Below are 18,452 nucleotides of genomic sequence, written 5' to 3'. Positions count from 1 at the left end.
TCAACACGATTAGAGGACAGAGTAGTTTGTAGCTATAGTATGTCTAACTCCTTCATGACATTTCCATTAATTAGTGTATATTTAAACTAATTAAGGCTTCCTGTTTCCTTATCCAATATCCATGATTGCCATCCAAGGTACTATATTAATTACAAAATATTCAATATGCTTCTTGAATATGTAAATGTATGCCTCTCATCAAATTGGAAGACATACATTTATATATTCAAGAAGCCCACACTTCTCTTCCACAATCATTGACATTGTTGGTTATGTCCCACTGGTGTATGAAATCACAGTAAGGTATTTTTATCTGCTATGGAATTTTAGACAAGTCATTTGATATACATCTAATTGTTCTGGACACTTATCTATAAAAGACATTTTGAAAATTAGTTTTTTAAGTGCTGAAATTCCACAGGAGTGGTATTAAGCAGCAATAGCATGAACAATGCTTTAGGTGACACTGGTGGAAGAAAGGCAGGGTGGAGGTGACGTGCTAACACAAGAATCCTGTCTTATCGCAAAGTTTTCACTGAGTGCTACAAATAACATTCAGGGCAAGGCTGAACAGCTGGATTGATAACATGGGGATGAGAAGAGAAAAAGCATCTATTAGCAAGAACTTGATAATCAATGACACTTTTTTTAAAAACAGAAAAGTAGATCCAAATTGATAGGAATAGGGTACCACAAACTGGGTGTAAGAGAAGAGCAAAAAGATAAAACATCCGCACACAGTTTTGAAAGCAGATTAATGGATAGACTACAATGCAGTAACTCTTTCTGTTTGGGGTTTTCCAGCAGGGTGACCCAGTTTCTGGTCTTGAAACTCAGATATGGAAAAAATCCAGGAAGGCTTTTGTAGTGAGCTGCCACGGTAAGAATGTGTTGAATGAACAAATAGCAAAAAAAAAAAAAAAAAAAGATTAAAATAAATAAATATTAAAATAAAGTAAAATAAAAAAAGTTACTCAGAAACGAATTATTTAGTTCACAGATTAATACAAAGTTTTAAGATGTAATGAAAAAGCATACACTTTGGGTTCCTACACATTAATATTCAAATGTAATTCTGTCATTTGATCTTTAAGCCTCAGTTTTCCTATCTGTAAACTGGAGTTAATAAATCCTCCGGCAGAATAGCTGCGATGTTCACACCCTGGGTATATAAAGTGCCTAGCCTAAAACAGGCATGTAGTAAGTGGTAATTAGTACACAGACTTCTGCTTCTACTCTGTCCTGATACTTTGCTTTTGGCTTTAGTGAAAGATGAGCAAAGGAGACAGAAAGTACAACTCATGTCAGTTCTCATTTTACACATTTAGCAACAGTAAGGTCGTCTGATAAGAGTTTGTAAACACATACTAAATTGTTTGGCTTTTGTCTACAAATTTTTTGAGAAGCAGTCAAGTACAGCAGGTAAAACAATGAATTCAGTGGCAGGGGCCTTGACTGCTTAAGCGAGCTCCAGCATTGCTAATTTGGTGACCTGGGAAAATACAGCTGACTTCTGGGGTTCACTCAGATGGAGCAGGACTCATGCTGACTACAGAGTGGGGCCTGCGAGATCCAGTGACAGGGCCTTAGTCTTCCATCAGGGGTCACAGTGAGAAAAACCTGCCTAGAGATCCATTTGAGATCTGTGTCCTGAAGCAATAAGCACCTGAGGGGCAACTGTATCTTTCCTATAACATTCCTAACACATTTGACAATCTTGCTTCATTTCTGTGAGACTGCTTTTCTGAGAGTAAAGTTTAATCATTCTAAGAGGGTTTTCCTTGCCTAAGGTTGCTGTGCAAATGAGAAGGCCGACAAAAGGAAAAAGCGAAACAGCCTACAGTTACAGTCTCTCAGAACACAGGGAAGAAACTGTCAGAGCTGATGGAGACTAAACTTTTGAAGAGATGATGTTGGCAGCTCTTACTCTGAGCCACTCTAGAGACCACCCGAAATGTGGTTCTAGGGCAGCGCATCTCACACGTTCCTGTGCATCCACAGCGCCTGAGGACCTTGTGTTAGGCCAGGCTGGGGTTTACATTCTGCTTTTCTAACAGGCTCTCAAGCGCTGCTGCTGATTGTCTGCAAACCATCTTTTGATGGGCTGAGTCTTAGATCCAGAGGTTGTAGCCCTTTTATGAAGCAGGTTATTGGTCATTTCTTTTCTTTCTTCTGTGTTTCATCCAACCTTCAACGCAAAAAAAAAAAACTACTAATTGAGCAACTGCTTCCTTATCCTACATTGCATAGAGTATAAAAGAAATCCAAGGCACTTTACAAGTTACAATTTTAAAAGTTACAAGCTGGTTATTGGTAAAATTGTTGACCAATAAGACAGTGTATAAGGAAGTACATTCTTAAGTCCAAGAGAGCTATTTTTCGTCTCTTTGTATCCAGTGAAGTCTCTGATCAGAGCTCCTTACTTATTTTGAAGCTGTATCACCCACTGTCTTCCAATTCTGATTTTTATCACGCTTTTACTTTTTTCCTTCATTTAAAAACAAAAATCTTTCTCTGTCATTTCTAACTATCGGCTCTATTGCCTTTTGGAACTATGCAGCAAAAATTTCCTTCCTCTCTGGAAACAATGATCCATTTGATAATAGAGAAGTTTAAGAGAGAGAAGTAATTTGCCTACGGTTCTGTTGAGGGACTGATCAAATATCTGTGCTACAGGAATTCAGTTTTTAGTGTCAAATTATTTTGAGTAATCAAAAAAGGAATCATGGTACAGTTTGATTCCTTGAAAAGGAAATTTTAAAAATTAAGTAGGATTTGGAAGTGTGTGCTTATTTTTCTATCTCCATTTTATTGAAGAGGCAACTACGGCTTACAGAGAAGTAACCCCCAAGCTCCCCAAGGTCACATAGTGAGTAAGAGTCAGGGGTGACTCTGGATACTCTGGCTTCCCCAATGCCAGAGTTCCCCCAATCTAATCCCCAGCCTCGAATGCCTCACTTCTTTGCTGCCTCCAAGCCTTTGCACCCTTAACTGGGATGACTTCCCGCCAGCACTATCCCATCTGATTTCTTCTGTTTGTTCATATCCGCTCTCCCCCTGCAGAATTACTTGCATCCTTGTTTGCATTTTCATGGCACTCTTTTCTTCATGTCTCTGTTCCTCTATTTATACCACTCTGTTATAGTTGTTTGTCTGATTTTCCCCTCTTAAACTCTAGACCTACTCAGGTAAATACAATGACTTCCACATCGCTGTAACTTCAATTCTTCTCACAAAAGGGATTTAAGGAAAATCTGTGATATTAATGACCTAGCATCAGAAACAGATGATTTTCAAAGAGGTTTTGAATAAAACTATTAAAACTTCTGAAAAACCAAAGTGTGGTGGGGAAGACAGAGTCACAGTACATGAACACACTCACTGGATTCCTTTTGCCCTAAACTGTCTTAGCTCATTAGTGGATCTTGTTTAAACTTTAGGAAAAAATAAGTTGGCCAGCTAGGTGTCAACCTGCCTCCTGTTGGCATTGATGTCTACAGCAGGCTCAGAACATTTCTCCAGCTTTATGTTGCACAGGACATGTAAAAGTGCTGGCCGAGCTGTAACTGAGAGAATCTGTGCCTAGTTGCATTTCTTGCCTGTTCATCCCTGGCTAGCATTTCAACTACAAGTTCTTGTCAGAAGTTACCCAGTTTGTAACACTATTTGCCTCTGTTATTATCTTCTCAAAGCCTATGAAAGTGATTTTAAAAGAAACCAAAGATTTTCCCCTTTTTGTCTCCCCTCCATCAGCTCCAGTGTGGCTGCTCATTAACACATGATCAGAAAGTGCTTTAATCAAAAGTAATTGAATACTGAAGGCTGATTTCAGTAGAAGGAATTCGGTGGACCTCACAGCGAGGAAAAGCAGAGAAACTCATTTCTATGGTAAGTCCTCCAGTTCTCTGAGATGTGGGGTACTCATGCCAGATGTGGGGTAATGGGGTACTTAAGCCCAGTTGGGATTAAATGCACAGACTACTCAGTAGGCACAGAGTTGGAAGGAAGGAGAGGAAGGTGACTTGGCAGGAGAATGGCCTGAGCAGTAAACCCAGTAGAGAAACAAGCAATTCAAATAACATTCCAATGGAGTATTTTTTATTTAAAATTTCCATAATTTTATCCAGTTAGGAAATATATTACCATTTTCCTATATCTACTCTTTCCTTAAAAAAAAAGGACTTTTTAATATTGATTGGTACATTAATATAAATCATACCATACTCTGGTAAAACATTTATGGCCCTAATATTAACTATTCAGTTTTCCTAGTAAAACTTCTCATAACTTCATATACTATAGAAGGAAAGTACATCATTTTCAGTTATGAAGATAATCTTTAGCATCTATAATATTCTTAATCAATTTTAAAGATAATATCATATAACACTTTGGTGTTTATGCCTCTAAAAATAAAGATTTTTTTTTTTTTTAATGGAAGGCTTTAAACATTCCAAATGGCAGTGGAGTTAAGGACATTTATTTTTATACTATCAAAATAACACAATATTAAATTCCTAAAATGTGTATGCATAAAAGAAAGTTTTGCCAGAATAAGTGCATTCTGCCTTCTAGTCTACATATATATAGATATAAATTCATAATCAACAGATAAAGAATTGCCCTGTAAGGCTGCCTTGTAAGAATCACAGATCATTAAAGATTATAGACAAAAACTATCTTTTTAAATAAAATAAGAGGCAGAGAGGTGTTTTTTTTTTTCTTTCTTTCTTCTTAAAAAATTGTATGGACTTGGATTTGGTGTTAGGAGTAGAAAGACAGTAGGGGCCAGGCTGGGTGAGGGGGAACAGAAAACAAGGTCTTTGCAGCCTGGCACTCTGCACTGAGCAAGGCCTCCTACAGAACATTCACTCCTTCATCCCTCTCTCCATCACAGAACCTGCCCTGGGAGGCTGCTGTGCTGCAGGCCCTGTTGTGGGCAGTGGGAATGTAATGGTAACCAAGATAGGAGTGTCGCCCAGAGACCACGAGGCTCACCTTCTAAGTAGAGTCACATGTTCCACAGTAGGTTAAACATTTTTTTTTTTCTTTCCAGGAAATTACAAGGAAGGAAAGTATAACTTTTCTGTAACTGTTCAATTTTTGTTATAATTTCAAATTACTAACTCTCAAGTTAGTCTGTATCTTAAGACTATCCAAACTTAGAAAAACTTGTGGTGAATTTGATGTTGCTGTTTAATTTTGGTGCTTACCTAAAGTTTTTTTCCTTAATGATAATTATATAATTATCTTGCCAATCTGCCCAGTAATTTTATAGTAGCCAATTTAACCCTAATTTTTCTATGTATTTTGAATCCTGAAATGTGCATTTCTTTATCTCACGGCCTAGAGTTAACGATTCTAAATCTTCATTTCAGTGTACATCAGAATTACATACAGGTTTGGTATTTCTTAAGTACTGCATTATATTTCAAAAGCTGAAATAATTTATGAATTTCAGAAAACTTCTTTCTAAAATATTCTATTTGTTAAATGAAACCAACTATGAATAAAAACGGTCGAGGCATTATTGCTTTTTTTTTTTTTTTAAACTACAGGGCTCCTAATGGTGATTGGTTTAGTTTTCCAAACAGTAAACGTCAATTGTCTCATAAAATTTGGAAGACACCATTGTTTAAACAAACTAATATAAACACAAAATTTTTTAAATGTGAGGTTAAAAAAATCTAAGCCCCAGATTTTAACATGGTCCTTCAATATAAACTGATAACGAAAGGCTGCTTTGTAGACAAAACTGGCTATAAAATTTAGGCACCAGTTACAGGGGGAGGCAAGAGCAGAGCACAGGAAAATGATCACTCAAAAGCTGGTCAGCAAATGTATACTGGAAAGGAGAATTCCTAAAAATTCAGATGACCGGTCAATCTTCTTCAACCTCTTAAATTACTGTAAGAAACAGAGGTTTCCATTGATTGTTTCAGAGAGCACGTTTATTACTTTCACTAGTTCTGCAGAATTTTTATATCTGGATTTGACAGCTATGTATATTTGTTTACTTGTCATTTTAATTCTTTTCTCCATGCTTATTCTGTTAGTTCAGAGTTTCTTTTGGGTTTCTTTTTAAAACTCTTAACTCCCTGGCAGCCTTTTATAATGCATTCTTCTCTGATGTTTCTTGTCCATTTTAGTCCCATCACTTTTTTGCTTCCAGAAATGTCTTACATTTACTATTTTAATAATTTCCAGTACATTTATAGTTTTTAAAACCTTTTTTTCACTCATTTAGTGGAATTTAGGGAAAAGGAGGGTACATGAATAAGCATCTCTGAAAGTGAGGTTCTTGATTAGCTATTTTTTGAAAAAGTTCTATATTGAAAACCAGTGAGTTACTCTATTTTTTAGAATAAATTCAATTTTAGCAGCCAATCACGCTTAAAGTTTTTATTGTATAGCAGTGTTATGGTTTTAGGCTTTGAAATTTTTAAAGAAAATATATAATATCCAGAATGGAGACAGCATAAGGAATTAAAATATTTTAATATTCTTCAAATCAAAGTTGGGTGAGGGAAATGGAAGACGAGAAGCAGCTTTTGTTTGGGGCTCTGGATGTGTGTGGCAAGTAAGGCTGTAACCACGTTACACAGGGCATGCTTTGACTACTCAGGGGAAACCTGTAATATTGGCAGTGCTGCCCCCATCTGACTAAAGTGTAGAGAAGGAGCTTTCCTGTGCCACTTAAGTAGTAGTGGTAGTGACATTTGAATTTAGATCTGATTCTAAAGCTCTCTTTTCTATGTGCTACTACCCTTCAGGGGCAAAAAAAGAAATTTTTTAAATTCCAGCAGGTAATAAGCATGCAAATTAAACTGTTAAACATGTATTCGGTCCAAGGCTAAATTCATAGTACTTTGCTCTTAGTGTTATGGGTAATGGGAAGACCACATGGAACATATAACCTGTGGCATTGGGGTGGTGGTGGTAAATGTAATCCTGACATAGAAGCAATTACAGATTTCTTAGATTTTTAAAAACCTGATCTCCACTTATTATTTCAGTGAATATTTATTGAGCACATGCTGAATTTCAATACTGTGCTTGGACCCAACAATACAAAGGGTAAAAGGCACATTCCCCCTCTACTATGAGGCCAAGCTAGTCTGGAGATTAACAGACTTAGTAATTGCACTGCCATATGGTCCTAGTAACAGCAGAGTACAGCACGGGGTGGCAGATGCTCAGAAAAGATGTATAGTGCCCAAACTGGAGTTACTCCATACTTTTGGAAATAGTACATTTCAATAATTAAACAGAAGGGAAATATACTAATGAAAATGTCTGATGCAATCTCTCCTCTGAGGGCTTTAGGAAGTGCTTACGCAAGTGTGAACTGACGTGTTTTCCACATCTGAGAACCTCTTTATTCTCTATATCTAGGATGGAGTTTTACTCTGTTGCACCCAGAGTTTTCTGACCCAAACCATTGTTAACAGTGCTATTAATAATCCCAAGGGAATAGCTTAAATGCTCTTGGCACAGCCGTTAACACAGTTCCTCATCCTCCTGACAAGTGGTCAACTCCAACTACAGTCAGCTGCAATAGGTGTGTCCAAGGGCGTTAATATGCAGGCAGTTAATTCAGAGGTGTTCAGGAGTAATTATTCAGTCAATGAAGACTGCCACCACTTGGGGTCCATTAAAGGATCTGTGCTGTTTTATTTAGCAAAAGTAAATGTGACTGTTTCTTCTATTAACTATTTATTGCTCCACCAGCCAAAGCACTGGCTTTGTAATATGCATGTCTGGACTAAGTACAATTGATGATGTACTACTAGGTTTGAATATTCAAACAGACCTTTTTGTTTTTAAAACCATCTCGGCTCACCACAACCTCTGCTTCCTGGGCTCAGGCGATCCTCCCTCCTGAGTAGCTGTGACCTCAGCCTCCTGAAAAGCTGTGACTATAGGCATGTGCCACCACATTTGGCTGATTTTTTAAATTTTTTTTTTTTTTGGTAATGATGAGGTTTCACTATATAGCCCACGCTGGTCACAAACTCACGAGCTCAAGTGCTCTTCCCACCCTGGCCTCCCCAAGTGCTGGGATTACAGGTCTGAGTCACGGTGCCCACCCAAAATACAACTTTAATAATGAAGGCTTCGTTGTTAATTCCTCTCTATCTCGGCATTTCTTTCATCAACTGATTTATTTCATCCTCTACTGTTTCTAGTTTTATATTCTTGGGAGTCTTGAATTTACCGTGTTTGACTGAATTATGAAGATATTATAATAATACTTTGGCTTTGCCTTATTATAACATTTCAACATTAAAAAATCAAGTAAGTTCCTGCTCTAATGTGAAGAACTTCAACTTTAATGTTACATTTATATTCAGAGAGAATGCCTGCTAATAAGAAATTTAGCATATTCAGCAAACATTAGGAATATTATTTTTCAAATATAAAACTACAGAGGAAATGTAGGAGAGCAACAACTCAATTGAGGGAGTTAGATATTAATCTGGACTCCACTAACAACTAACTGCCTAACACTTGAAGAAGATGAATAACTCTACATTTATAGTCTACTTTCATCATCTATAAAATAGAGATAATATTTAGCTTATACATGGCTGTTGTGAGGCATTAGCCATACATATGAAATTTCTGGCACACGTGTTTTCTCAAAACACACAAGGTTCTACTTCTGGTATAATAACATAAGCTCCAACCAAATCAAACCTTGGGCAAAAAACTAAACTTTGGATAAAATACAAAAAGCAATTACTTGAAGTTACTGGGTAATGACTAGGTAGATTCCAAAGGGTTATGACACTTGAAGAAAAGTAACTGAATGAAGTGACTTCTTATGATGTTTCCAATGAGGACAGGCTGCAGGGGTCATGCTGAGCAGCTAAAACTCCAATGGAAAACTCTGAGTCTTTGCACTGGATGAATCACAGGCCAAAGTTTCCAGCAATCACAGCTGCTGGAAAGTGAGGAAGGAAGTGTAGAAGGAAGAGAGCCAGAGATAGGGAGCCACGGATTGTATGTATGAACTCTCACCAACTCTCCAGTGACAACCGAACCACAAACGCACAGGGCAGACTGCAAGTATCCCTGAAAAGGACGAAGGAGCTCGTCTGAGATTTTAGCTGCTTACCAAGGGATACAGTCTGCAGTTGGAGTTCAATCAAGCTATCTGCTTAAACAGTCTAAAAAAATAAAATAAAAGCAACACTGTTTGGAGGAATACAGCAAATTCCAGAGTTTTCAAAGCACGATATTTACTCCAACATAACCAGATTAATTAGCAGACAAGGAATTAAACAAAACTCTCAAAATTTGTAACGTATGAAAGTATAACCAGGGATCTCAGTTTTAAAAATCATCCACTTTTCTTCCTTCCCTCTCCTCTCACCTCTTCATTCTTTCCCTCTATAGAAACTCCCCTCTGGCAATGCATGCCTATCAAATTACGTTCTTGCTTAAGAAATTCCAGGGGCTAATCTTAAAGCAGGCAAGAAGCCCCTGTGGAATCCTCCCACTCAGCAGGAGTCACAAACAATTCGTCCACTGCCACTGGTCTGAAGTCAAGGTGACACCAGCTAGGCCTCCAGGTGGGCGATTACCCACGACAGCCACTGGAACAAGACTCGCAGCCCCTGAACTCTGCAGCACTCCCACGGGTGTCCCACACCACGTTTCCCTTTAAAAACCCCCAGGTAAATTTTAAAATTTAGAATGCTAGTTCATCATCTTCTCAATTTGTTGGCTCTCTAATGACACCTGCTTTTCTTCCCATCAACCCTCACCTCCTGTGTTTGTCTCTTGTGTTTGACTTTTGAGCAGCCAGCAGCTAAACCTGGGTCTGATTACAAAAGAAAATATCCTGGTAATGAGCGAAAAGATACAAAATCTCAGCAGACAAATAAAAACTATTAAAAATCAAATGAAAATTTTATATCTGAAAATATAACAGATCTGAAATGAAAATATCATTGGATTGGCTTCAAAATACAAAGGAAGGAGGCGGTGAACTTTGAGGCTAGGTCAAGACATAGACCAGTCTGGAAAACAGACAAAAAAATAACAAAAAATGAGCAGAGACTCAGCCTGTAGGACAATATCATAAAGACACTTTCCCGAGGTTTCTCAGTTCACAATGTCCTTAGTGTTTCAGTAAGTTTTTCACGATATTTACCCCAGGCCAAACCAATAAGGAACAAATTTGGTAATTAAATTGTGAGTACCAAACAACTTACACATTTATTTCTCAACATTGCAGCTGTTTGAAAAATAACACATATTATTTTACAATATGTATTATAATTGAAAGGAAATATTTTATTTCATTATTAAATAACAGCAATTATTATGCATATTGGGTGCTACGTAACTTCGTAACTTCTCAAACCATGGGATCAGATGGGACACTGTCACTCTCATTTCTTGACCCACACTGACTTTCAGATAATGTTTATTGTTTATCACAGCAGCTGGTAAAGTACCAGTGTCACAAAGATGTGACATCATGAAAATCAGTGACATATGATCTAATGCTGAAAAGAAACTATAAAGGATTATCTTAAGCTGACAGTTCCCATAGTGTGGAAACAGGGAAAGGGGCAAGTAAAATATCTGAAGAAACAGTAGCTGAAAATTTCCCCAATTTGATGAAAACTGATAAATGACCCTGGGTGACTTGGTTAGTCTAATGTTCTCACTTAAAACAAAACCACTACATTAAGCACCAGTATCTGTGAACATGCACTTATTACTTAGAAAGAGGGCATAATCTCCTTTGTTCAAGTTTCTTCTTGCTGCTTCTGGTATCAAATGTGGGGACACTGGACTGCTCCTATGTGGAAGAAAGGGCCAGAACAGCCAGAGCAAAGGCCAATGGAAAAGCAGCACAGAAGCCACAGAGTGTTAAGAGAGGAACAGAAAGCAGCATCCTGGAGGGCTCACAACTGTTGAGTCAGACAAAATCAGTACCTTGACATACCCAGTCCTGCGGCAAATAAGATCAGCATTAGCAAAAGAATATTTCCCGTGGTCAACACTTGATCAGAAAGAGGCTAAAGAATGTGCTATAGCACTTTATTCACATTATTGTTTACTGAGCAATTACCATATGCAAGGTACTAGGGACACATTGGCCTTTATGGATTTGTATTACCCATAAGGAATAACAATGACAAAGTGAATAAATAAGGTAAATCGGCTTGACCAATGATACGACGCCACCAGGACAGGGAGTTCTGAGCCAGCTTCTGGCTGAAAGGATGGCCCCTTCACACTGAGCGCTCGGCAAGGGCTTCTCTGACCAGGTGCCCGTGTAGGCTGAGGATGCAATGCTGAAAGGGAGGCGGCCAGACACCTGGAGACAAAGCCTCCAAGGAGAGGGAGAGTAAATGTGAAGGATTTGGGAAAGAAATGAGCTTGGGCTATTTAAGGAGCAAAAGAAAGGAGACCAGTAAGGCTGCAGTTAAGACAAAGGAAAAGTGGAATAAGATAAGAGTCAGAAAGGGGAGGAGAGTGCCAAGTGCTATATCAGGTAAGTGCATGTGAGGAAGTGTGGATTCTTTTCTAATTGGAAAGGAGTCACTGAAGGATTTTAAGGATGGAAAACATAAGATCACATTTAATTTGAAAAAGTCATTGGGACTGAAAATGGAAGAGTAGTGTGGATTAGACTAGGAAGGACGGCAGAGATTATTAAAGAAAAAAATGACTTGAGGATTTAAAGGCAAAATAAAAATGACTTACTAAGGAACTGAACATGGCAAAAAGGAATGCCATTAAAGATATTATCACATCATATGAAGGCCAATTTATGGCTATTCATTTTCTCACAAGTCTTAAGTAGAAATTCGTAGGCTCCAACAAGTATGTTTTTCTTTTGTATGTATTGTGACTGGTTTTGGACATTTAGACACTGGATTCTGTAGCCATATTTCCCTCATCTTTAGCCACAAGGCAACTCAAAGTATAATTTCAAGACCAATTCTGCCAACACTATGGAATGTTGTAATACGTATGTTTTTGTATACTGAACTTACCCTTGGGTTTTTGTAATTTTCTACCCTAATTTGCTCATCAATTTATTTTTACCTTAGTTTTATTCTGTGGACTATATTAGTTTGGCATTAGTTACCACCTATCGTTAGTTACCGCATGTGATTTCATGAAAAAAAGGAGTAAATAAATACAGTAGCTCAGCTATGAGGATACCTTCTAAGGAACAGCTCCTTAGCTGATCTCATCATTGTACAAACATCACAGAGTGCACTTACACAAACCTAGGTGGCATAGCCATGCCTAGGCTATATGATACAGCCTACTGCTCCTTGGCTACAGACTTGTTCAGCATGTTATTATACTGAATACTGTCTGTGACTACAACACAGTGATAGGTGTTTGTGTATCTGCACATATTTAAACACAGAAAAGGTACAGTGGAGACACAATAAAAGATGGAGACGTGACAATATAAAAGATGGAGAATGGTGCACCTAGATAGGGCACTTACCATGAGTGGAACTTGCAGGACTGGAAGTTGTTCTGGGTGAGTCCGTGAGTGAGTGACAAGTGAATGTGAAGGCCTAGAACACTACTGTAGACTTTATAAACATTATAAACTTAGACTATACGAAATTTATTTTTAAAATGTTTTCCTTTCTTCAATAATAAATTATGCTTAGCTTACTGTATTTTTAAAAATTTGTCAACTTTAATGTTTTTTTTTAACTTTTTGCCTCTTTTCTAGCAACACTTGGCTTAAAACACAAACACTGTGAATCAGTACAAAAATATTTTCTTTATATCTTTATTCTATCAGTATTCTGTTAACTTTTTTTTATTATTATTTTTAAGCTGTTTTTGTATGCAATTAAGATACAAACACACATTAGCCCATAGCCTAGGACTACACAGAATCAAGATAATCACCGTCACTAGGCAATGGGGACTTTTCAGTTCTATTATAATCTTATGGGACCACTGTTACATATTCAGTCCATCCTTGACCAAAAACGTCATTTCGTGGTGCATGACTATTTAAGTCTTTTCATCTTGTATTAAAAGTGTGATCATGAGCCATAATGAAAACACAATAAAAGTGCTAGAATGAAAATTATCTGGGAGAATTACAGTAAGGGAATGGGAAAAAAGAAAAAAACTTATTATTTATTCTGGATCAAAACACAAGGGAAGGACCAATCACAGAGGAGAGGTTTGGATTATGAAAGCAGACGGCCTGGATTCCACCCGGCTCTACCAATCACTAGCTGCATGACTTTGGGCAAAGAATTTACCTCTCTGGTCTCACTGTCTTCATTTTTAAAATGGTGATGTTAACAAAACAGTGCCCACCTCGTCGGACTGTGATGAGGCATAACTTAGTTGATATCTGTGAGGTGCTTAGAAAAGTACTCAATCAATAGTAGCAGCAATATAAGTGTTTGTTAAAATGAGTTTCAATTCGGACTTGAAGGTAATAATGATTTTAAAAAGGCAAGGCAGAGAAACAAGTGAGCAAAGATATAGAAAAATACAAGCACCAACTTTATGAAACAAAGCTTCTACCCTTTGTTTCATAAAGGGTAGGTTGTTAAATGTACAGGGTTGGTTAAATGCACAGGAAATATGGCAAAATAATCAGTAAAGACTAAACTGTAGAAAAGATTTGAGGAAAAAATGTACGAGAAGGCTTTGAATTCCTGCTGTATGAATATAAACATTGTACTGTAGAAAAAGGTGTTTAAAGGATTTGAGACCGAGGAAGACCATAATCACATGAAGGAAAGAAAGTGGGTTGTGTGTTCAGTGCCCTGCTGGTGCCTAGCATATGAGCTGCTTATGATTTCAAGTACACAGGTGGTAACCATAAGTACACAAATAAAGGCATTTAACTCTGACACTGAACCAGCCATTACTCCACCACGAACTGAAACCAGGGTCTAAAATTTGAACTTAAAAATAATGCTATCACAGAATATTAACTATCAAGACATTAAAACAGCATTAAATGACAAGCAATGCATATACTGTAATCACGAGGGATGGGTTTTCATCTGTGCAGATGGAGGTATCTGTCCAGGTATTGCATTCAAAATAAACAAAAAAACTGCTTCTGTCTTCCTCATCTGTTCATAACATTTTCAACAACTTAATTTAGAAACTGACAACTGAATTATAAATCATATTCAGTAAAAATGGCAGATCTAGTGTAAGGAATGCAATACCCCCTAAACAACAGCAGTGGGTATGCTCGATTCTCCACACTCTATTCTGGAGGGGATATTCATTCTGTGCTGGTATTCTGCAAAAAGGTATATGTAATTTAATCCTAACTGAAATATCACTGGGTTAATTTTATTACATACACACATATATAAAGATATGTATATATATAAAATAAATGTTGTAACATGCACTTTTCTGTGTACTAATCTTACTTGTATAAAAGTTATATACAACAGCCACAGGAAACTAATATACCAGGTAAATAATTTCTTACGATGAATACTACATATAGTGTTCATATATATATGTATATATATCACTAAAAATAAAGTGTGTATATATATATATATACAGAGATATCTTTTTATCTACATTTCACTAAGAAGACTGGAATGCTGACATATAAATGTCATTTCTGGGAGACTTCTGTTTCTCTTTTTAGCTTATTTTCATTTTTGTAGAGATGGGGTCTGGCTATGTTGCGCAGGCTGCTCTTAAACTCCTGTCATCAATCAATCCTCTGGCCTTGGCCTCCCAAAGCACTGGGATCACAGGCATGAGCCACTGTGCCTGGTCTGTTTCTCTTTTTACTTATCTATATGTATTTTCTGTTCACTTTTTGGGTGAGATTTGAGGACAGATGCTTCAGTCTCTATTATTTCAAAGAGCTAAGAGACAATGCCTTGATTGGGAGGTTTGCTATCTGCTATGGCACCAATAATGCACCTGGCCACTATGAACCATACTATTTACCTGCATCTACAAATAAACAAACAAACATAAACCAGTAATGTAATAAGTTTGGAGACTTTCAGAAGAGTTTTAAAAATGTATTTTGTTGGCCGGGCACGGTGGGTCACACCTGTAATCCCAGCACTTTGGGAGGCTGAGGCAGGCAGTTCACGAGGTCAGGAGTTAGAGACCAGCCTGGCCAACACAGTGAAACCCCGTCTCTACTAAAAATACAAAAAAAAAAAAAAAAAAAAATAGCCAGGAGTGGTGGCAGATGCCTGTAATCCCAGCTGCTCGGGAGGCTGAGGCAGGATAATTACTTGAACCCAGGAGGTTGCAGTGAGCCAAGATAGTGCCACTGCACTCCAGCCTGGGTGACAGGGCAACACTCCATCTCAAAAAATAAATAAACAAAATAAAATAAAATATATTTTGTTGTATTTGGCTTGTAAATGTACAAGCTCCCATCACAACAAAGATAAAACTAACTAGACTAGTAGGCCACTCAAAATTATCCTGTCCTAATCCCAGGAACCTTATCTAGAAAAAAAAATTTCTAAATAAGGTTACCTTATCTAGTTATGTTACCTTATCTAGAAAAATAAATTTTACAGATGTGATTTAGATCTTGAGATGGGATTACCCTGGTGTGCTCTAAATATAATCACATGTCTCCTTGTAAAAGGCAGGCAGAAGGAGATTATAGATATAAGAGGAGAAGGCCGTGTGAGGATGGAGAGGCTAAAGCGATGTGCCTACAAATCAAGGAATGTTGTAGTCATCAGAAACTGGAAGAGACAAGGAAAGGAATCTCCCCTAGAGCCTCCAGAGGGAGAACGACTTTGCCAACACCTTGACTTTGGCCTAGTGACAGTGATTTTGGCATCTGGCCTCCAAAACGATCAGAGACTATATTTCTATCACTTTCAGCCAAGAAAAATCTGTGGTAATTTGTCACAGCAGCCACATGAAACTAATGAAGCAGGTAAGTAAGCTCTTAAGATTTCAAATAAATTTAATGGTATAAAAAATAGAAATGAAAGAGATTTACCATTTACTGAGTACCTACATAAATTATCTCATAAAATCATCAGTAGCAACCCTATTACTATTAGCTCTTTTAATTAGTAGAGATCATACCCATACCTATGTTTCTTGCATAACTGCTCTGACATTGCTCTGATCAGCAATGCAAATTGAGGAAGTGACTTTTATTCTCCCAAATAAACTTAGAGATGTACAAGAATGCTATTTTGAATTATTTCATGCAGAATTCTAAAATAAAAATTTATCCATAGTCATTAGTTTAATTGAAAAATCTGCATTACTTCTTTCCACTGACTTCAAGGATTGAAAAATTAAAAATAATTCTCAATTAAATTTGAGATAGTCATGTCAGATTTATGATTTCTTTAAAACATTTTTCCCATTAACATTAATCACCAATCCAAGGACAGAAATAAAAAATGTGTGTGCCTAGACCAGCTCAGGAATTTACAGATACCACAGAGCATTTAGAGTGAATAAAATGGCAACAAGCATGTGGACACTGACTTGGTGTCTGACACTGTGCTTAGGATTGGTGATGTGGCAGTGAAGTAGCCTGATGGTTTACTCAATGGCAAAACACAAGTGACTATTGGCCCAATCTTCGTATCAATGCCATTACTTACATAAAAAACAAGTCTCATTTAAAAAAATTAATATTATAGTGAATAATAATATTCACCTAGAATCATCAGATAATAAGTGTCACAGGTTATATTTAAGCCCAGGAACATCTCACTCCAAAGTAAATCCCCTTAATATGACATCACATTGTTTGACTATAGACTTAAAAAAGTTATGATTATGATTTTTAAAGTGATGGGGGTCTCACCACATTGCCCACGTTGGAGTGCAGCAGCTATTCACAGGCACTATCATAGAATACCATGGCCTTGAACTCCCAGCCTCAGATTCCCGAGTAGCTGGGACTACAGGCATGTGCCACTATGCCCACATGAATACAAGTTTTATTCAGATAGAACTGTTTTTGGCTACTAATAAAGAAAATATTAAAACTGCTGCAATGGTATGTTAACCTAAAAAAAAATTACGCTTACCTGGTTATTGCTGGGGCTGGTACACCTCTTGTACGCAAGGTGGGTTTCCCTCGAACCACTGGAACATCTGCATTTTCTGAACCACCATTCAAATATGTTAATTCCTGGAGCTGTGCTTGCCTGATCTCATCATTATAGTCCTACACAAAAGACAGAAGATAGCAAAATTCACTTCATATTAGAAATACAAAAATATTTAGAACAAAAAGCAAGTAATTCTTAATAGAAAAAAAGGGTTAGGAAAATAGTTGAATCAATTTACAAAACAATAAAATAAAAATTTGCTAAAATAAAAATGTGATAATAAATTTTTGTAAAAAAGGAAGAAAAAAAACTATAGCATTTTTTCCTCAAGCTAAAATTTTCTATAATCAGCCACTAACCTTTCTCTGGGCATACTTTGCAACTGAGACATTTATAATAAAATTAAAATATCATAAAACTGATATATGGGTGTTGTTATTTGCAACTCAATTCAACTAGCAGGTATTGATTACCTATAATGAACCAAGTAACAGAGAAACAAAGAGGAATTAAGCAATAGCCCAGCACCCAGGGACTTCAATCTAGCAAAGAGGAAGGATATATATACGTACAACAGGATAGCCTTCATGTACTTAAGAACCACAGGGACACAGGCTTTTTGCACATTTCTAATAGAAAATTATACAAGTTGTGAAATTCAACATTTTCAGAATTGAACACATAATCTTATTCCTGAAAATTTGCTCTTCTCCTTTTATCTTACATTATCATCCAAAGATTCAACTAAGAAACTCTAGGGGTCATCCTTGATTTCTCCTGCTTCCTTAGCACCCTGAACTCCATTCAACAATCATCAACTAAGACATGGGTAAATGCAAGCGTAATCTATTTTACAAAAAAGGGAAAGTTCAGGTCTAAAGGATCAAAAAGGAAATAGTAAGTTCATTACAAGAAGTGCTGCCTCAGGATGAGAACTAAAGGGCTAATATCCAAAATCTACAAAGAACTTAAACAAACTTACAAGAAAAAAGCGAACAACCTCATCAAAAAATGGGCAAAGGATATGAACAGACACTTCTCAGAAGTCCTAATTTCATGGGATTCATTAACAGTAAAGCCACTACTGTCAGAAACAGTGGTTTGGGTGAAAGGTAGAGATGGAATCCGTTTCAGTGGAATAAATAATAAACAGCAGTAAGCCAGAGAAAGTAAAGGCAGGCAGCTGCTTCCAGCTGTATGGGCACAATGAAAATGAGAGAGAAGATCATAGTTTTCAGGGAGGAGCAGAGGATTTTAAGACAGAAGAAACATGAGCAAATAAGAGTGTAAACAGAAGATTTAGAGGAGACAGATTCCTGCATTATTTATTATTTAGAATTAAAAACCTGAAAGAAATTCAGGAAATTTATTTTAAAAATACCA

General features: G+C 37.0%; 1 protein-coding gene across 9 annotated transcripts in view; it reads right to left on the bottom strand.

Annotated features, from left to right (window-relative positions):
- Positions 1-18,452, bottom strand: part of KHDRBS3 (KH RNA binding domain containing, signal transduction associated 3) — a 205,786-nt gene that overhangs the window by 80,501 nt on the left and 106,833 nt on the right. For all 9 annotated transcript variants that reach the window (XM_009213635.4, XM_009213641.4, XM_009213634.4 and 6 more), the window contains exon 5: positions 17,046-17,185. In XM_009213635.4, the coding sequence (XP_009211899.1) occupies positions 17,046-17,185 (140 nt within the window). The remainder of the gene's footprint in view (positions 1-17,045; positions 17,186-18,452) is intronic.

Source organism: Papio anubis, chromosome 8 (genome assembly GCF_008728515.1).
Source record: "Papio anubis isolate 15944 chromosome 8, Panubis1.0, whole genome shotgun sequence".
Classification (NCBI taxonomy): domain Eukaryota; kingdom Metazoa; phylum Chordata; class Mammalia; order Primates; family Cercopithecidae; genus Papio; species Papio anubis.
Note: the sequence above shows the minus strand (reverse complement) of the source record. Positions and strands in the feature narration are given on the sequence as shown.